Source organism: Elgaria multicarinata, chromosome 3, assembly GCF_023053635.1.
Source record: "Elgaria multicarinata webbii isolate HBS135686 ecotype San Diego chromosome 3, rElgMul1.1.pri, whole genome shotgun sequence".
NCBI classification, from domain to species: Eukaryota; Metazoa; Chordata; class Lepidosauria; order Squamata; family Anguidae; genus Elgaria; species Elgaria multicarinata.
In genome coordinates this window covers 144,082,030-144,103,486 of record NC_086173.1, presented here as the reverse complement: position 1 = coordinate 144,103,486, position 21,457 = coordinate 144,082,030, and the positions used below count along the sequence as shown (strand labels likewise).

At 47.2% G+C, this 21,457-nt stretch overlaps 1 protein-coding gene across 1 annotated transcript in view; it reads right to left on the bottom strand.

Annotated features, from left to right (window-relative positions):
- The window catches only part of LHFPL4 (LHFPL tetraspan subfamily member 4), a 58,289-nt gene extending 37,497 nt beyond the window's left edge, over positions 1-20,792 (bottom strand). The window contains exon 1 of the mRNA XM_063122121.1: positions 20,354-20,792. Within this exon, the coding sequence (XP_062978191.1) occupies positions 20,354-20,759 (406 nt within the window). The 5' untranslated portion in view covers positions 20,760-20,792. The remainder of the gene's footprint in view (positions 1-20,353) is intronic.
- Positions 20,793-21,457: the final 665 nt, after the last annotated feature.

Genomic DNA, 21,457 nt, shown 5'->3' with positions numbered 1-21,457 from the left:
CCTCAGCAGGGAGAGCCTCACGGGAGGCAGCGGCGGCGGCAGGGGGCAGTGCTGGCTGAGGCTGCTATTCTGCCTCCTCCATCTCTTTAGACCTGGGGACCAGTCACTGCAACCGCCTCAGCAGTCACGGAAGCAGCTCCTGCCTTGTGGTGAGGGCTGCAGAAGGGGGAGCAAGTGTGGTGCAAATGCCAGGCTTGGCCTTGAAGGGAGCAGTGTACCCCAGGGGAGGAAGGGGGCAGGAGTGGGGAGAGCCCCTCAGAAAAAGAAAGGGTCAAAATAGGGGGAGAGAAGGACGGGGGTATGTTGAGGGAGTTTTAAATGGAGGGAGGGCTCGATTTGTACCTCAGCTTCCCCACCTCACCCTAGCAGAGATGAGAGGAGGAAGGCGCACCCCTCCCCCACAATAAGGGTTATGGGGAAAATGGAGGTGAACCTGGCAGGGAGGGGGGTGTATGTGTGTGTGTGGACATTTGTAGGGTTAATTTGAATGTTTCCTCTCTGCCCTACCTTGCAAAAGGGTTGGGGAGCAAGCAGTCCCTCCAAGAAAATGGGGGGATGTCTGGAGATGGACCTGGGCAAGGGACCGACCTTGGAGAAAATTGGCCTTTCCTTATCAGCTCCTGTTTTCAGTCACGGACAATTATATGTCGCTTTCTCAAGCGTTTGTCTGTTGCCTCTCTGATATTGTAGTTCAAGTTATCGACACCAAACACCAAGGCCAGCGTAATAATGGCTTCACATTTACCCCTTCCCAGAAGTATTTCAGTAGATTTGTTTTAAGTTTAATAAATCATTTTTTTAAAAAATACATCAATCCTGTGTAAAGTTGTTCCAGTCATAAGGGCAACGGCCAAACATATTTTCATCCAATCATTCTCAGACTATTAGTGCCCATGGCGACATGGGCTTTACACTAGTGAGTATACAGTACAATGCAGCTACACTAGAACTGATCTAATGCCTGAAGATCCTTTAAGCACTGACTTATGCTCTGTTCCCCACTTCAAAAACCCCACTGTGTACTTCACTGTGGAATCATGAAAGCAGCAGCTGTTTCCAGGGATATGAGAGAAATAATGGGTGGGTGGGTTAATTATTCCACTCATTTTCATTATTGAAAACCTCGTTCATTTTCATTATTCATTTGTTAAATTCACAGTCATTTTCATTATTATTTTATTCATTTTCATTATTCCCATTCATTTCAGTTTCCCACTGCTTTCAACGGCCGGCGGGTGGGGGCGGGACCCAGCTGCTCTTCTGCTGCCTGTAACATCTGTGTTTTCTACCCAATGGGTGCAAAATTCCCAGGCATTCTGCAACCCCCAATAGGAACAGACTGGCCAAATTTCAGACAGATAGGAAAAAGGGTCCCTGAGTCGGCAGATTAAGTAGGCAATCAAATTCAAACGTGCACACAGATAGATCATAAATTTAACAACACAATCCTATGCATGGGACACAATCCTATGCATCGGACTCAAAGAGTACTTATCAATGGAACCTTCTCAACGAGTGGGGTACCGCAGGGCTCAGTCCTGGACCCAGTGCTCTTCAACATTTTTATTAATGTTTTGGACGAAGAGGTGCAGGGAACGCTTATCAAATTTGCAGATGACACAAAATTGGGTGGGATAGCTAATACCCTGGAAGACAGAAACAAACTTCAAAGTGATCTTGATAGGCTGGAGTGCTGGGCTGAAAATAACAGGATGAAATTTAATAGGGATAAATGCCAAGTTCTACATTTAGGAAATAGAAACCAAAGGCACAGTTACAAGATGGGGGATACTTGGCTCAGCAATACTACAAACGAGAAGGATCTTGGAATTGTTGTAGATTGCAAGCTGAATATGAGCCAACAGTGTGATATGGCTGCAAGAAAGGCCAATGCTATTTTGGGCTGCATTAATAGAAGTATAGCTTCCAAATCACGTGAGGTACTGGTTCCTCTCTATTCAGCCCTGGTTAGGCCTCATCTAGAGTATTGCGTCCAGTTCTGGGCTCCACAATTCAAGAAGGACGCAGACAAGCTGGAGCGTGTTCAGAGGAGGACACCAGGATGATCAGGGGTCTGGAAACAAAGCCCTATGAAGAGAGACTGAAAGAACTGGGCATGTTTAGCCTGGAGAAGAGAAGATTGAGGGGAGACAGGATAGCACTCTTCAAATACTTAAAAGGTTGTCACACAGAGGAGGGCCAGGATCTCTTCTCGATCCTCCCAGAGTGCAGGACACGGAATAACAGGCTCAAGTTAAAGGAAGCCAGATTCCAGCTGGACATCAGGAAGAACTTCCTGACTGTTAGAGCAGTACGACAATGGAATCAGTTGCCTGGTGAGGTTGTGGGCTCTCCCACACTAGAGGCCTTCAAGAGGCAGCTGGACAGCCATCTGTCAGGGATGCTTTAGGGTGAATTCCTGCATTGAGCAGGGGGTTGGACTCGATGGCCTTGTAGGTCCCTTCCAACTCTGCTTTCTATGATTCTATGATTACTCAAAAGTAAGTCTTCCTGTGCTTCCCCCCCCCCCCCCCCAGGAAGTCTGCATATAAATGAATGAAGAATGTACACTGGCAAAACTTACAGAGATCAGACTATTAACTAATATTAACTAATATTAACTAATATTAACTAATAGTTAACTATTAACTAATATTATCTACAAGAAAATGGGAAGGTTAGGGAAACACATTGTGAAATGGATTGAAAATCCTTAAAGGAACTCTAAGAGATGAGTAGGACTTACTTTTCCACAAAGCAGAGAACACAGAAACTGCAAATGCCAAGTCCCCAAAGAGAAAGAAATCACCAGGCCAAAACAACTTCGTCTTTGTCTTCTCCTCCTCCTCCTCCTCCCTTGCCCTGAGAGCCGGGATGCTGAAGGGGGCTTGAGTCTTGCTTTTAATAGACTCCCACGAGTCCCACCCCCTTGCCCCTGTGATTTGTGGATTCTGTGTGCAAAGAAACCTTCTCAGAACATTGGATGCCTTTGCTAAAATGGGTTTGAATTAAAGACTGGGCAGTTTACGGTGCCAATCTCCCTTTTTCTGCTCTCCCTCTCTACTCCCTCTGACCTATTCTGATGGACCACTAGGAGAAAACTGGAAGATAAAAAGGCTCCAAATGAGTATTCAGAACCATTTCAAAGGTATGGCTTTTGTTCGTTTAATAGTAATGCATGAAATGAATTCCATGGTCATTTAAAGCTCCAGTTAGAACCTCCTGGGAGAAAGTACTATCAAACAGATACCTACACACAATTAAGATTGTAGGGTCAACAGCACCTGTATTAGGGTTGCATACATGTCCTCATGTATAATTACTAGTATAATTAAGAGACAACCTGGGGGATGCAGCAGGCTAAAGGCTCTGCCATATGGATGGGGCTGCCAGCTTTTTCTCTTGTAGGTCTCCTTTGCCTTTTAACAGATGCATGCCAGGTAGAAATTCAACAGGTAAAGAAGCACTGCCTATCTATGCTGCACCTGTTCAATTTCTGCCAGCTGGGTAACTGTTAAAGGCACAGGAGTACAGCTGCCGGCTCCTGAACCAGCCCCTGTGGCTGTGCAGATTGATCGGCAGCAATGAGCAAGTGGGAATGTTACATTCCATGTCTGAAAAGCCTCACTTGTTGATTTCTGTATCTGAGCCTGGTGTTGGCCTACAGAGGCCAACGATAATAAAAAAAGCCCTGCCAGAAAACGGTTGGCATTCCTATATGCGGAATTTATGTGGTCTAGCTGCAAAATCTGGAATTATGATAAGCTTCACAAGAGAAGCCATGTGGCCTAATGGTTAGAGTGTTGGGCTATGACCAGACAGACCCAGGTTCAAATCCCCACTCAGCTACAAAGCTTACTAGGTGACCGAGAACCAGTCACTGTCTGCCAACCTAGCCTACCTCACAGGCTTCTTCTTGTTGTTGTTGTTGTTGTTGTTATTGTTGTTGTTATTATTATTATTATTAATATTTACATTTCTATACCGCCCCATAGCCAAAGCTCTCTGGGCAGTTTACAAAGATTAAAACATTAAACATTAAAAATCAATATACAAAATTTACAACCATAAAAGCATAAAACAGACACCATACAAAGACAATATACATGTAAAAACAACTTTGAACTCTCAACCAGGGGGTCAATTAAAAACTCAACTAGTGCTGTTAAATGCCTGGGAGAAGAGAAAGGTCTTGACCTGGCACTGAAAAGATAACAATGTTGGCGCCAGGCAGGCCTCAGAAGGGAAATCATTCCATAATTGGGGGGCCACTACTGAGAAGGCCCTCTCCCTTGTTGCCATCCTCCGAGCTTGCTTCGGAGTAGGCACCTGGAGAAGAACCTTGTTGTGATGAAAAATGTATGGGACCATTTATCATTCTATGCTCTCTGGAGAAAGGGTGGGATAAAAATGGAACACGTTTTTTAAAATGCTAAAAATCAGGCTTTTGTACATTCGACCGACTGTATAAATAATTGTAATCTTTTGAAGAGAACAGAAATGGGTTGGACAGAGTTTCTAGGGGGATCTTGTACAGCATCCTTCACCAACTTGATGCCCTAGGCTGCTCCAAACCAGTATCTCTGTCTAATAAAAACATGATTTATCAGATTGAGATTGTTGAGTCTGATGGGTTATTGGGGAGGTACTCATAAAACACAGCAGTTGAAGATGAGTCTTTGGATCTCAGCACCCTGGACTGGAATTCCACTCCAGCCATGGTCTCACGGCATTCCTTTACCCATGCTCCTATTGCTCAGCCTCTGGGCTTCATTGGTAAAAAATAAAAATTCTACCCAAAAGCAGGTGTAATGGAGTGGTTAAAGGCACAAGCTGAGAAAGGGTTCAGCTTTCATAAACCAATGAAATTCCGCCCCCTCTATGACCTGACTGAGTCTTCTTGTGACTCCTCTCAGTTTCAGCCCCTCATCTACAAGACAGGAAGGGCTGGTACCTAGGGTAGGTAGGGTTGGGCACCCGCTGAGGGCCCACTTCCCAGCAGGGGGCCACTGAACAAGAGCCTCCAGGAGTTGCTCCTCCTCTTCACCATGGCAACCAGCTTATTCACTTGCCTCTCCCTCTGGCCCAGACAACAGAGGTGGGGAGGAGGGGGAGGAGCTCTCTGCCTGTCAATCAAGCAAGGGGTCGCAATGATGTGGATGATGATGATGATGATGATTTCATAGCTATATCGTCAGTAGCCAAAGCTCTCTGGGCAGTTTACAACAACAATAATAAATAGCTATAATAAATATTGCTAGTGCTACCGCTCATTATGTCGAAGTCTGAGATCTGAAGAGGAATTTGGCACTCCCTTACCTTACCAAAGGCATTAGATCTCTCTGGGTGAGTTGAGACCGGATCATAAACAAACCGTAGCTTTGAAATCTGAGAAAAATCTGCAACACAACATTTCCAGGCAATGGTTCTCCCCCCACACCCACTCCAGCCTTCTTTCTCCTTCCCCCCCTCCCATTCTTGCTGCAGCTTCCCTGCTCTGCCAGCACTCCTGCTGGGTCCCCAGGGAGCATGTGTATCTATTCCCCCCCTTGTGCGCGCGCGTGCGTACACACACACACACACACACACACACACACACACACAGCATCTCCTTGTCAGAGCGGCTGCTGAGACTAAAGCACAAGCAAAGGCTGATGAAGGCTTTTTGCTGATCCAGTTTTTATTGTGTTTGGCAGTGGATTGTGGGGCTGGTTCCTGTGCGCACTGCTGCTGTTGCTGCTTCCTCCCACCCCAAACCTTTCTCCAGCGAGGTTACGATGATCCATTTTCTGGAACTGTGTGTGTCTGAGCTCATGTGAGTTTGAGGAGCAGGGCTCTGACTCCAAAGCCAGCCACAGCATGAAATACAGCCGGTCTTAGAGTGCAGCAGGATGACAGCAAAACCAGCCGCTCGAAATCCGGGCTAAAACATCTTTGCTTCATCTTTCCTGCATCTCCCCGTTTCCTCCTCTGAGGTTCAGTCACCCGCTGTATTCATGCAAGGCTTTTCAGCTTCTGCTGCTGCTGCTGGAGAAAGAGCTGCCTGACCGCTCTACATACCTGCAATGAAGCAGCCCTGGGGTGGGGGGAATACTAACAGGACAACAAAGGGAAGCCTCCAGCAAAGGGGCTGATATGACTCACCTGCTGTTCCTAACATGCTTAAAGCCAGCAGATTCTCTCTAATTACCAAGTGCTGGGGACAAGCAAGAATGGGCTGCAGCTCAGCTGCTGAGCACCTGGTTTGCATGCCAAACGTCCCAGGTTCAGTCCCCGGCATCTCCAGGTTGGATGGGGAAAGACGCAAAATCAGAGACCCGCTGCCAATTGATGTAAATCAGCCTCCACCAACCTGGTGCCCTCTGGTTGTGTTGGACTACAACTCCCATTACCTTCAGCCAACACATCTGGAGGGCACCGGGTTGGAAAAGGCTGGTGCAGAGCCAGGTGAAAAGGGCCTGCATTTAGCAGCACAGGATAGGGTATCTCTCAGCACACCCTGAGCCTGCCCCGGAATTTGTTTCTAGGGCCAGAACTGAACTGAGCTCACAGATGTTTCACACACCAAAGTCCACTCCTGGTTATCCCAACCTCTCTTCATTTCAGCAGCCGAACTTAGGTGGGGGAAGTCATTTTGTTGTTACTATTGTGAAACAACTGGGAGTCAGAAACCTCACTTCAAATCATCCCGAGATCTATCGGAAGATCTTGCCTGGCCTTCTGCCCTCATCTACTCCAGGGATGTTGAATCTCTTTTAGCCCCAGGGCCGAAATCCATTTCAGAGAAGCTTTCAGGGCCACATTGCCCAGCCAAGGCAAAAAAGGGCTGGACCAAGAACGACATAGACAGGGCCGAAATACCAGCTCAAACCTCTTCCGGCCAGTAACTGTTAGGAACAATATTTCTGCCTTTTAGAATGGGGGGAAACTGCCCCAAAGCAAGAGAAGCTGATGGCTCTGATGTCTGTAGGGTGGTGAATCCACTCCAGGTGCACCTTGGGTAGCTCCTTTGGAGTTCTGACTGAAGCCGGGAAAGGATTCATTGTCTCACTGACATTGGAACCACCTGCGTTCTGCACAAAAAGCCAGGAAACTATCAAATGATTGATGTCTGGGGGAAAAGGGGTGGGGTCAAAAAAGGGAGTGTGGCCATTTGGTGAACCCAAGATGGTGTGAGATTCTGCATTCCTGGTGTAGACAGCACTGAGTTAGAGGGACACATGGTTTGCTGATATATGGCAGCTTCCCATGTTCCTATGGATGGCTTCCTCCATCTTGTCCCACTGGAGAGCTTTGCAGGCGACCCTGGTCAGGCCATTCTGAACTAAGTGGACTTTTGGCTAGGATGACCATATTGGAAAGGAGGACAGGGCTCCTGTATCTTTAACAGCTTATAGAGAAGGGGATTTCAGCAGGTGGCATTTGTATGCACGCAGCACCTTGTGAAATTCCCTCTTCATCACAACAGTTAAATGGAGTTAAAGTTGGAAGAGCCCTGCCTTCTTTTGTATCTGCTCAAGAGGGCAGGGCTCCTGCAGCTTTAAGTGTTGTGATGAAGAGGGAATTTCACCAGGTGCAGCACGCACACAAATAACACCTGCTGAAATTCCCATTTCAATACAACCGTTAAAGATACAGGAGCCCTGTCCTCCTTTCCATATGGTCACACTACCTTTGGCCTGCTCCAGCAAGACAGTTCTTATGCCTTTAACCCTCTGGCCCAGTTCTAGCAACCTCACGAGAAAGGGTTAAAGAGCCTTTTGCCTGTCTCTGCTTGAACGGGGATAAGTAATTGGAGGGGGGGGGATAGAAATGTAATGCAAATGAGACGGTTCCATCCTTAAAGGCAGCCTAGAAGTAAAATAAAATAAAATAAAGGAATAAATAAATAAAAGCTCAAACTGCTGAGCCTACAGCTTTGGGACAATTCAAAAGATGGTCCTAGTGAAAAAAGTAGCTTCTGACTAAGGAGGAGAAGGCCAACTTCTGATTCATCGAAGGACACCATGTTCTCCACATGCTACTCTGGGCGCCAGAGCAATATGAGATGTCCCCCCACTGAAAAATTCTCCAAGAAAGAGTGCTTCCAGATGACGCTCTCATCATGCAAGCGCCTTGCCTCAAACACGAAATTTTACAGGGGGTGGGGGGCAGATGTTGTCGCCTGCCATCAGTAACCCATATTTTTCCAACACTTCTTCCCTCTTTTTTCTTACCAGGGCCAGATCTACACCAAGCAGGATATAACACTTTGAAAACGGTTTGAAAATGGTATATGTAGAGCTTTATCACACCAGCGTTATACTGTGCAATCACTGCGAATTGCATGCAAAGGACTCAGAAGTTTTCCACTTTATAATCTGCTTTGATTGTGAAGTACTCCCAGGCCTCCTGCCTTAATTGTGTAATAAAGCCAAAAGATTCCCCGTATTTAGCCCCTACTTTTTGAGCGTATCTTCCGAGCTGTCGCTGGGGCACAGGAGCAGGATTTTAAAGAAATGCTTACATCTGTGTAAGCTTTAAAGATAAAGACACCAAAATTGGCACAGTAATAGATATTAGGGAGAGCTTTAAGCATACCAAATTTGAATTGAATTGGGTCATCCATTGATTTTTAATGATTTTTTTTTTTTACATTTCCTCCCTTAAACTCACTTCTTGGTATGCAAAGGATCGCATACCAGGTAGCAAAAACAACAACAATGGCAAAAGCTTAGCACTACGGAGATAATCCGAGGGAAGCAGGTATGTGGGCTGAAGCTCATAATGTGTCCTCCGTCTGAACTGTTGTCAAAACCATTATAAAGCAGTAGTGTAGATCCTGCCCAGAAAAAATCTGTTAAAGAGAGAAAGATGGAAGAGCTGCACCCAATGGCTGGGTTCGGATGACACGCTAATCAACTGGGTGTGTGTGTGTCTGTGTAATAGGAACAGAATGGGAAACAACCGTTGATTAGCATGTCATCCAAACTCAGCCAATGCCTTTTGACCGGTAGCACTAGGAGCCCTCTACCTGGATGCACTCAAAGGTGGCTTCCCCCAAGCAGAAAGGGTTTCATAGGCTTTGGGACACTATGTGCTTAGATGTATGGATTATTATTTTTACTGGGTGGATGGGTTGTCAAGAAACAAATGTATTTACTAAAAGAGCCCCACAAAACGCAGACTGGGCGTCATTACCCAGAATAAACAGAGGGTCAAAGGCTGGGGTCCAACCCAGGACTTTCAGAGCGTCACCCTTTGGATCTCTTGGCTGAACTACTGTCTTTATTTCAAAGACTGATATATGCTAATATATTTCACATCAAAATCGTAACATATAGCTCAAATAACCTGGCACGCTCCAGGCACATTGGACTACAACTTCCATCGTCCACAACAGCACAGCCATGGGGCACACTGCTGGGGATTATGGGAGCTGTAGTCCAACAGATCTGGGAAGTAGCAGGTTGGGGAAGGCTGAAAATAGATCATCAAACAAAAAAACACCAAATAAAAAACACAGCCTGAAACTAAAAATATTGCAACATTATGACAATAAAACAGCAGCAGTTAAAAATGCAGAGCCCCGCATGTTAAAAAGTAGCTTAACTAACAACCACAATAATAATTTGTGTTGTTCTTATGTTTTTTCATTACAAACATTTATATGCCCCATAATGTACAGATCTCTGGGTGTCATACAATAAAAAAACATTAGAACATTTCAAATACAAAATAAAACATGACCTTAAAATTAAAGGTAGCATAAACACACTTAAAAACATGCAGCAACCCCAGAATTAAAATTCAGATTTAAATAGTTGGAGGCCAAGACTACATGAATTATTTTTAAATTCTGGGTGAACACAACAGGCTTTTCCTTATGTCAAAGTGGGTGGAGCCAGGTGAACCTCTTTGGGGAGCTCAATCAAAAGCTAATGGGGGGGGGGTTTGCAAGAGGCAGGAAGCAGCAGGATTTAGCCAATTTCATGCAAAATAAGAACACACATGTACATTGCTTTTAATTCAGCCTGGGTGGCCATGGGAGTATTGGGGTGGATGGGGGGTGGGAAGGAACAAAGCAGGACCTTCCTCAGGCCCCTACAGCTCAATTCACAATACCCAGGAGGAGTCAGCATGCCACAAATCAGAGAGCCGGAGCACCACGTAATACCCTGCTTCCATCAAGAAGTTAGAAAACTCAGTCCCTCTGGGTTGCTGTCCCATTCAAGCCTTCCATACTACAGATGTTCAAAACTAAGCTTTCCTCCCTGAGGCCTGGCTCACAGTATTGGAGTCATTCTTCTGCTCTTTGAGCTGACACACTGCCTAAGGGTCTTCCTTCAGAGAAGAGGGAAAAGGGGATTCCTCTGCAGCTGCTTTATACCGTCAGGCTATTTACCCATCAAAACCAGTGCTATCTGCTCGGACTGGCAGCCACACTCCAGAGCAGCCTTTCTCCCAACGCAGCGTCCTCCATAGCTGCTGGACTGCAGTCCAGCAGCTATAGAGGGCGCCGGGTTGGGGAAAAGGCTGCTCTGGAGTCTCAGGCTGAGAAGTCCTTTCCAACCATACCTGTCCCCGGAACCTGGGAACATTGAGCATGCAAAGCAGATTGGTTGGCTTGCTCTCTTTGTTAAAAGGGCTACACCCCATTTTCCTTTGTACAGTTCAAGGGGGACAACAACAGAAAGAATAAAATACGATAAAAACGCAACACAAGATCGGGGTGGGGTGGGGGAACAGGAATAGCCAGCCGGCAAATAAAAGCAACTAAAAAATCAGAGAGACAGAAGGTTTACACACCGATTATAGTCAGGACAGGTTGAATCCAGCCCCTAAACTGCACGGGTGGGGCGTTTGTGGCCCTCGAACTCCCATCATCCTGTCTCATTGGCCATGCTAGCTGGGCTGATGGGAGTTAGAGTCCCACGACATCTGAGGAGCCACAGATTCCCCCACCCCTGTAAATCGAAATTCTCACAGCCTTCTCAAATGGGAAGGTGTTAATAATAAATACTATTATAAATAAAACAATAATAATTAACTCCGTGGCGAGAGGCATGTGCTAGACCACTGAGCTCCTTCTGGATCAGAGTGTATAGCTTTTCCAAAAACTGCCTTGCACTGGGTCAGATCATTCACTCCTCCAAGTCCGCATTTATTCTGAGTGGCTGTGGTCTTGCGCTGTCTACGTGTCTCCCCCAATTGTGCCATTGGGCTCCCCAAAGTCTGAGTCCAAGGCAGGCAAAGCACATGACCCAACACTGGGCTACAGCTTCTGCCAAATGTATTTTTTTTAAATGCATTTATTTGTATCAGGGCTGGGCAACCTGTGGCCTTAGGGCTGCATGAAATTAAGCTTAAGGCCGCATACGGCTCTCTGCCTAATTTCAAAAGTCTTCTGTGTGCAATCAATTCAGATTTCTGATAAGAGCGATCCGCCCTCCCCTGGCAGCCTGTTGAGTGGGACGGAAGAGGGAGACGAAAACAGTGGGGTGGGAGAAAGAGAGGGAAAAGGGGTGACAAACCCACTTTGGGTTCTGGCCCTGCCCACCACTGGCCTTGGCACTTCCCACCACAGACCTCAGATTACTCTGAGGCAGCCTTCCTCAACCTGGGGCGCTCCAGATGTGTTGGACTACAACTCCCAGAATGCCCCAGCCAGCTGGCTGGGGCATTCTGGGAGATGCAGTCCAACACATCTGGAGCGCCCCAGGTTGAGGAAGGCTGCTCTGAGGGAACGCGGCCCTTGGCAGAACCTTTGTATACTTATGTGCCTTTCCTCCATTCCCCAGTGACCTGAACAAGCAGCCTGGCATTGGGCAGGATGCCTTGCAGACCAAAGGCTGTGATTCCTGAGCAAGCTGGGCCTCAAGCAGCACTGAGGTAGTTTCACAGCTGTTTAGCGAGAAATGCGGCCGCCGCCCTTCATCAACGCACCAAGATATAGGATACGAAAGGCGCATATGCCGGGGGTCTCTTCACTGCTCCTCCTGCATCTCCTCGAGCTGCTACTTCTGCCTCTGTGTGTTTGTCCCTGCTGGCCCACAACTAAAAATGACAAGTGTCTTCTGCGGAGGAAGAAGGCCGGACCCTCGCCTCGCATTTCCCATCTGCTCACTCTGGGACAGGGGTGGGGAGTCTCTAGCCCTTCAGACGTCGCTGGACTCCGTCTCCCATCTGTGGCCATGTTGGCAATGCCTGATGGAGGTTGCAGCTGAAAGGCCCACCCCTGCTCTGGAAGGATCAGGTTTGGGAGAAAGCCTGAGATCCGGCCGTCCACCTGACGATGAGGGTGTTACAGGGCCCAGTTTCATAACAGGGAGGATCTTGTGAAGGAAAAGAATCCCCCGTTCGGAGTGTTTGGGAGAGGGCAGCTGGCTGCCTTTCGCCCCCGACCTGGAATGCAGGAGCTTCTTTCCTCTTAATTAGAACCGGCTTCCTTTGGGGGTGGGGTGGGGGAGGCACTGCTTCTTCAGCTGGAGTTTTCTGGGAAGCCCTAATTAGAGCCTTCCCTGATTTGTTAGCCACTAATTAGACATCAAAGACTTAAAGTGTTTTCAAACAGAGACAGCGTGGACTTGGATTGAAGCTGCTCTCCAGCCTGGAATGCTGTTCCCGGCCCCAGTGTGAAACAGCCTTGAATCCCATTTCATGCCTTCAAAATGCTGCTATGTCCCCCCCACCCCGCTGCTGGAACTATGTTTCTAAACAAAGACATGTATGGAGGCATGGGGCCCTTTCTTTCTCTTTGCCATCCAAGGACAGAAGTCTTTATTTATTCCAGAGGCAGCTGCACAACCATCTGTCAGGGATGCTTTAAAGTGGATTCCTGTATTGAGCAGGGAGTTGGACTCAATGGCCTTATAGGCCCCTTCCAACTCTACGATACTATGATTCTATGATTTATATCCCACCTTCCTCACAAAGAGCCCAGGGGCAGGTTAACAACCTATATAAAACATAGTACCAGGAGGCTCCGATTGCAGTGGGGCTGTGGATCCATTCTGGGTTTCAGGCAGAACTCTAAAACAGCTATCCAGGGTGCCAAACTCTAGCCCCAAATTAGGACCAGCACCTTGGATAGCTGCTTTTGAGTTTTCGCTGATTCAGAGTAAAACCCAGAATGGATTCACAGCCCCAGTAAAATTGGAGCCACCGCCACATATATGACATTACTAACATGACTCAATCATGAATATATAATTGAATACAATAAAACCATCAACACACAACCAGTCAACCAAAAAACCAACAGAGCCTTTGCCTATACCTCCAAAGCTGGCACGAATAATAGTTAAATGAGAAAAAAAGAATTAAACCATCCAGATCTTAAAATCCAAGTGCTTTAAAGTGAGAAAAGTACTATAAAGTGCAAGTGCTATAAGTATTAGTTATTCAAACACAAGCATCCTTCTTGTCTATCCCTGGAAACCTCAGAGGGTAACACAAGCCCTGCTTTAACCTAAATTGCTACAGGTCTTTATGCTTTTGCTACTCACAGCAGCTGGATCCCTTCCCAAGGATCTGTGTTGCCCAGTTTTGGATTGTTGTTTTTGGGCTGCATTTCCATGTCAAAATTCTTTATCATTGGGTAGGGATTTTGCAGAGCTCAGCAGACTTAAGCAGCAGAAAGGTTAGAGAGCAAGAAGGGTAAAGTCAACTAGTGGTTCCCAACCTTGTGTACCCAGATGTTGTTGGATTACAACTCCCATCAGCCCAACCAGCACAGTCCATGAGCAGGGGTGATGTCAGTTGTAATCTAACAACATTTGGGGACTCAAAGTTGGGAACTGCAGGAATAATAATTTGAATCTGTAGTATTGATTATTGTTATTCAAGTGCCATTTTGGGTGGAAAGATGGGATCTAAATTGAATAAGTAAATAAAGATGCTCCCTTGCTTTCCCCTCCAGCAACTGACACTCCCAGCTTTTAGGCTTCTGCCACCAACTGCTGCTGAGCTATACGGTGAAACCTCTTTAATACTGGTGAATAAGGCAAAGCTGTGCATCTCTCTGCGGACATCATGATACTGATTGCAGCCTTTTTTTCCTTTTTAAAAAGACAGGTTCCACAATTGGCTTTGGTTAAAAATGCACAGGAGGAATCAACTAACTAGGGAAGCAACGGCAAGAGCAACTCAAAATGCAAGAGGTGAGAATGTGAAACTGGAAGTGTTCTGCAAATGCCACCCTTCCTTTTCCTCTCCCCATCATGCACAGACACACTTAATTTCTTATATTTAGGGTGACCATGTGGAAAGGAGGACAGGGCTCCTGTATCTTTAACAGTTGTATTGAAAAGGGAATTTCAGCAGGTGCTATTTGTATGCATGCAGCACCTGGTGAAATTCCCTCTTCATCACAACAGTTAAAGCTGCAGGTGCCCTGCCCTCTTTTAAATCTGGTCACTCTTGTATAGCGCCTGCAGCTTTAAGTTTTGTGATGAACAGGGAATTTCACCAGGTTCTCCATATGTACAAATGACACCTGCTGAAATTCCCTTTTCTATGCAACTGTTAAAGATACAGGAGCCCTGTCCTCCTTTTCATATGGTCACCCTAGTACAGGTGTTTAGGAGGGGTGGATAGAATTTTCTTGGAGTGATTACCTACAAGTCAGGACTAGCCCAAGCCATTTTGCTGCTTGAGGTAAGGCAGAAAATGACCCCACCCGCAAATAAAGAAACACATTATTCAAGATTGGTCACATTATTTTGGGATCTGATGCAAAAAATCCCACAAGCACCCCCCATGGCAGCAAAAATACAACAACAACAATACATTAAATAACTAAAGATTTGCTGCTCTTTCATGAGTCTGAGGCAGCCACCTCACCCTGGGTGAGTTCACATGCACATTTTCAGCCACGGTGGCTTAAATAAGCCACTGTGGTTTGCACCACATGGCTTGGGTCCGCAATACCTGATGGAACGCTTCTCTCGACATGAACCTACCCGTACACTGCGCTCAACGTCTAAAATCCTCCTCCCAGTGCCTACTCCGAGGGAAGCTTGGAGGATGGCAACAAGGGAGAGGGCCTTTTCAGTGATGGCCCCCCGACTGTGGAATTATCTCCCCGATGAAGCTCGCCTGGCACCAACACTGTTATCTTTCAGGCGCCAGGTCAAGACTTTTCTCTTCTCCCAGGCATTTAACAGCATTTAACAACGCTAAGTTTGTTTTTTAACGGACCCCAGAACTGTTGTTTTATAAATGGATACTGTGTTTTTATACTGTTGTTTTTATGTTTCTGATGGTTTTTTAAATTTTGTATACTTTTTAATGTTTACTGTTTTAACTTTTGTGAACCGCCCAGAGAGCTTCAGCTGTGGGGCAGTATATACATGTAATAAATAAATAAATAAATAAATAAGCACCCATAAGGACCCATTTCATAACCCAGCCCCAGCTTGTAGGTTGTTGAGTCGTCCAAACCTGGCAAGGGTGGATTGTTGGTGTGGTTAACAAACCACCCAGAAGACATGGCTCATTTTAGGTTTGTGGGTGATTTGTTAACCACACCAACAACCCACCATCACCACGTTTGGACAACACATCAACCTACGAGCAAGAGTTGGGTTATGGAATAGGTTATAGAGTGGCTTATATAACCCACCGTGGCTGAAAATTATCATGTAAACCAAGTCTATGTGTAATGGTAAAGCTGGCCCATCAGATATGACCTCTGTTCTTCCCTCTGTCTGCTATTTTTCATTTACCCATATAACTGTTTTTGCATTATGCGCAGGGAAAATCTGTATAAGAATATAGTAGTGTAGGGCTTATTACTCGATATCTACGAGATAGATTTTGCTCATTTTTGTTTTATACTGAAGTGGGGAAGGTGAAGGTGACAGAGGTGGCAAAACAGGATGCACATGGGGTGGTGGTGGACCCATGCTACACGCAACTTTCGGAGGGGAGATTCACTGTATCATGAGCCACGTTTGCATTGTCCATAAGCCCCTCTGAGGTGAGGGGACTGAGGAGTAAAAAAGCAGGAATGGAGCAGGACTACTAGCACCCATGGCAACATATCCTTTAAATTAGTTATTCTAGATTCTGTAGTATCTCAAATACTGAGCCCGGAATAAAAATGGACGTCTGTGGTGAACAACCAGGGTTTTTGGGAGGGCCAATTTGGGAAAGAAGCAAAGGATGGCAGGCTAAAACTTCAGACCCCTTATCTCTAACTCCCTTTGCCCTCCTCCTTTGACTCTAGGTAATTTGGGGGGGGGGGAGAGAGAGAGAGGTAGCACCCTTTGAGAGTGAGGAGATCCCAATTCCTAATTTTTCCTGCATTTTTATCTGTATATTTTACTTTGAGGATAATGTCTGTGTTGCCTTGGAATAGAATGTGGATGTCTAAGGCAGAAGATGAAAAGGATGAACATTTTGTCTCTGGTGATCATCCCAGGTTTGACTCAACTTGTTCCAGGACTTTCGCTTCATGCTGTGTTCTCCACAGTCATTTTGCCCTGCACCAGCCCTATCTTCATTCATGCCTGTGCTAAAAGGGGCTTCAGAGCTTCTCAACTACCAAAATGCTCAGGCTGTGTTTACCTTCTGATGAGCTGGATAGTTACCTCATAAATCAGTTAAATCGGCATGTTTAGTTGAGTAATTTATCCGAAATAAGACAGAGCTTTGTGAAATGATTCTTTGGTGCCAGTGGCATCAATTGCAAACTGTCTGTGTAAGCATATCGCAGTTCATGTAATGCACTCAAGATGACATTTTCTTTCCTCAAAAAAATCAAAAATCAAAATCAAATAGTGTGACCATGCTATTTAGCCAAGATAAATGGCCACCTTTGGTAAATATCCTGAAAATATCGCCTCCATTGTAGAACTGTTTTATTAACTGTCATTGGCTCATTAATCTCTTAATTGGTTAGAACAAGACAGTTAATGGGCTAAAAAGAGCCCTTATCTGCTGACAATTTTACTTCTGGCATGCCAGGATTTTTCAGGGCTTCTTTGATCTGTGCCCTTAACAAGTTCCAGCCTTTTGCCCCTTCCCTGCTAAGCTAATTCTTTAGCAGCTGAATTGAGTAATTTTCATTTCTGAGTTTTATTCTGCACTATAGTGGCTTGGAAGAATAGAGTTGGTTTGGGGGTTTAGTTTATTAGAGGAATCAGGCAACAATCCACCAAGAGACATATTCTGGCTTAATCTACACCAAGCAGGATATTGCACTATGAAAGTGGTATGAAAGCAGTATATAAGAGGCAGGAGCCACACTACTGTTTTATAGCGGTATTGAAGTGCACTGACAACTGTTGTAGACCATAAGACACATACCATATACCGCTTTCATAGTGCAATATCCTGCTTGGTGTGGCTCCTGCCTTTTATATACTGCTTTCAGACCATTTTCATAGTACAATGTCCTGCTTGGTGTAGATTACACCTCTATCTGCCATGTCAGAAGCTGCTTCTGAGTACAATGCACTCATCTGGAAGCCTTTCGGTGCTCTAATTCCAGCCATGACTTCTTCTTGCCCACCAAGGGCAACTGGAACATCATTACAAAAAAAAAGCTAGCCACATTGGCCATTAGAAAAATTACAAAGTCCTTATCAGTGTAATACCTTTATTGGACTTACTAAAGCTTTCAAGATTGCCAGATTCCTTCACCAGGCAAGATATTGGAAGGAGCAGATGGAGGAGGAAATAAGGAAGAGGCTGACTTGATGTTGAAGTCATGTTGTCTGCATGATCCCAGTGTCAAGATGGATTGGGAAAGGAGGGGGTCTGCAGACATTCAAATTAGGCTGTAGCACAGAGGTGCAGGTGTGGAGACCAAATCTAGCCCTCATGGGATCCCAGTCCAGCCCTCCATGATTCCCCCCCCCCACACACACACACCAAAATGGCCCTTCTTCTAGTCCCATCCATTTCCTCCAATCACTGATGGTTTCGTGGTTTTGGTGTGTTTTTCCCCATTCTAAAAGTTTGAAATGCCTTTAGTTACTGGCAGGAAAATCTTTAAGCAAAACAGGTTGATATTTGGGATATTTTGGCCCTGCTGTTTTTGCCTTTGTTTCCACCCATTTTGCCTTTGCCCCACCGACCACTGGACAGCAGCTCTCACCCCACCCCTGCAGAGAGCTTTTCCAAAATGGAAATTTGGCTTTCAGGCTGAAAGATGTTCAATCCCCCTGCTCTAGAAGGTGATGTGATGGTTTCAGGTTTCACCTGGAGTTGTCCTAGGACTGCTGGGAGCAAGAAAGGCAGAAAACTTTAATCCCCCATTTTTGAAAAAAAAATATTTAAAAAATCACTTCAGCTGTGTTGCCATGTAGAAAGCACCAACCCAGGTGATTTTTCTTCTAAGAGCTTACAGGACCTCCAACCTCACTGCCATCCTAAGCCTCCTATCACATCAGATAATTTGGCCCTAAGTAGGGTACATGGAGGCTGTAGTGCTGGGATTCTGGTTTATGAATCTGTAACCAAGTTCACTCCAAGTTCAGAGAGGAGTACAGATAGGAAGGGCCATTGTGCAAGAGCCTTGGATCCCCCCTCTGTTCCTGGAAGAGGTCGAATTGTTCCATCAGCCTCTTTAAGTTATAATACCTCCAACACCTCCCCACATTTAGCACAGATGGGAAGGCAGATGATCAACTGCTTCTCCACATGTGCCCTATCCAAGCAGGGCTAAGCCTAGCTTTATGGCCCTTTGAGGAACTCTAGCAGCAGCAGCAGCAGCTAACCTCTGATACATTCATGGTCCTGTCTTCTCTGACTGTGCATTGTACCTGTCCACAACTCCTTCATGGGATAGAAGGTCTACCGTACAAGGAATACACACCAGGATCACTGTGCTTGGCTGGAGACGCCGGAGAAAACGCCTCTCTCCATCATAAGGAGACAAGCCCTGGCCACCATTGGCCCATTGCCAGATTTAACAAAGCCATAATTTTTAACCCCAACAGACTCAATGGCTCTCTTTGAACAGCCTCCTTTCTGCTAAACATACATTAAATCACCACCTCTTCCCTCAGTGCTGAGCTAGGCAGCTTGGCTCATTTGAGATTCAAGTCTTTCCTCCTTAGGCTGGGTCCAGCAGCTGGACCTGAGCCCAGAGTTTGTATGAGGAGGGGACAGCCTTCCTACCTCCATTTTGAAGGGGAGATACCTTTCTTGTCCCCATTTTCATTCTATACCTACCAAAATCCCTCCTGGTTCAGGACAGCAATTTTCAAGTGCTACCATTTTCATGCTCCTAACACCTAACCCCAGGTCTGCCCTATCCACCCAGAAAAAGTGAGTCCATGTCTTTTTGTTAGGATGCTGGCTTCTCCTTCCCAGGCATTGCAACCAATCAACACTATGCACAGTCCTGTCCGCTGTGTTCAGTTTAGCCCCTTCAGCACCATGGACAGAGAGACATAGAGGCAGTAGGCTGTTTGACCAGTCCCCAGGATTATGTGTCCGGGCCCTTGTGGTGAGGATTTGGTCTCTGAGCTCATTTTAAATCGTTAAATCTTGGAAGCATTTAAAATTAAAGTCAAAGGAATTTTCTATTTAAGCTGAAGACAGTTCTCAGTAATTTATTTGAGCCCTGGGGAGAGGTATTGACTTCCTTCCTCCCTCACTCCCTGCCCCCTCCCCATCCTCAGATGAAACTACACTCAAATTCCTATAGCAGACTGAGAACCACCAAAAGGTAGGTAATGTTCCACCCCATCGTGTGTGCATGTGCACACACACACCCCTACCCAAGACATCCTCCAGTCTAGTCAGCCAATTTTGCTCCAATACTTACTACTTAGACCAGGCCAAACTGGAGCGGTCACTCTTCATTTTTTCAGAGAAACGGTCTATCTATATCTAGAGGATTTAATCCAGTGGGCAGTTCCTTGTGGTTGTTACCTTAAGAGCTCCCATTAAACCTTCCATATTTGGTACCCTGAGAGACACACTATATACATGGCCCCAGTCAAGAAAGGCTTTTGAACCTGCTTCCCCTGTTAGGCCTCCTCCTGCTCCAGAGAATTTGGTACCCCTGTTACATGAAAATGCAATGATCAAACCCTCCAAAATAGTTTAGTCCCCTGTGTGTAGGGGAGTGCCTTCCCTTCTCCCTCACCCCCATACAGCTGAATGTCCATGTTACCCAAGACCTTCCTCCTTTAGCGAATAGCCCGATCAATACAAACTCCTGGCTAACCAAGCCCATCTCTCTTGGCTCCTATGCAACCCTTCTGCATTTTGCTCCCCATTTCGGCTCTTTCCCATTTTACCTCCTCCCTTTCCTGTAGTTGCTTTTGGGGAGGGTAGGTGGGAAGGTGAGGGGATACTTGGCTTTGTGGAGAGGGGAGAGTTATGGGCAGAGGAATCTGGCCGGTCCTCCTACCTGCCAGTAGCTGCATCCAGGCACAGATCTTGTAGACCGTGGCTGTGTTGCAAAAGAAGAAGAGGGCGAAGCAAGTGATGCAGCCCAGGATCAGCACCATGGAGAGCAGCACGAAGAAGGAGGCCGCCTTGAAGGCGCCCGAGGGGATGCTGCGGAAGTCGGCGAAGGAGCCGTGGCAGGTGAGCTCGCGGTTGTTGCCCTCGTTGCCCACGCAGTAGTGGAAGAGGCCGAAGTAGCCCGGCTTGGGCGTGCTGACGCTGTCGCCGATCCAGTAGGGCTGGATGAAGACCACCACGTTGATGATGGCGAAGCAGATGGTGAAGATGGCCCAGAGCACGCCGATGGCCCGCGAGTTCCGCATGTAGTTGTCATGGTACAGCTTGGAGGCCTCCTGCGACGGGAGCATCCTGCCGGGCGGCTCCGAGCGCGGGGCCCCGGCCGAGACACACGGAGAGCGGCGCCCCGGCGCGGGCGGCGGCACCGGCGCCTGCTCCTCACTGGCGCGGGGCGAAGGGCCCCGGGAGCCCCGCGGCGCCGGCGCCGGCCGAGGGTAAACCCAAGGGGGCCCCGGCGGGAGGCCAGGCCATGGGGCACACGGGCAGGGGGGGGAGGCGGCGGGCAGGGGGCCCTAGAAGACGCGCCGGCTCGCTCGCTGCAGCTCCAGCCGCGACTCCATCTTGGCTGCCGCCGCTGCCGCCGCCTCTTTGCTCCTGTCCGCTCGCTCGCTCGCTCGCTCGCCTGCCTCCTTGCTCGCTTGGCCCAAGCTCGCGCTCGCGGCGGAAAGCGCGTGCGCGAGCGAATGCCGAGCAGCAGGAGCGGGAGGCAAGAAAAGGAGGAGGAGGAAGCTTCGCCCAAGCAGCCTACGGAGGGAGGGAGGGAGGGAGGAGCGGGACTCGCTGCGCACATGCGCCCAGGCAAGCGGGTCACCGGAGGGGCGGGGGCAAGCGCTTGCCCGCATGCGCCCGAGCGGTGGAACTGGGAGCAAGGCGGAGGAGGCACGTGTGTTCCCTTCCCCTCCCTCTCTTGCCTCCCCGGGAAGGAGCTTAACGACTCATCATCCCCAAGAGGAGGCGGAGGAGGAGGAGGCGGAGGCTCAAACCTGTT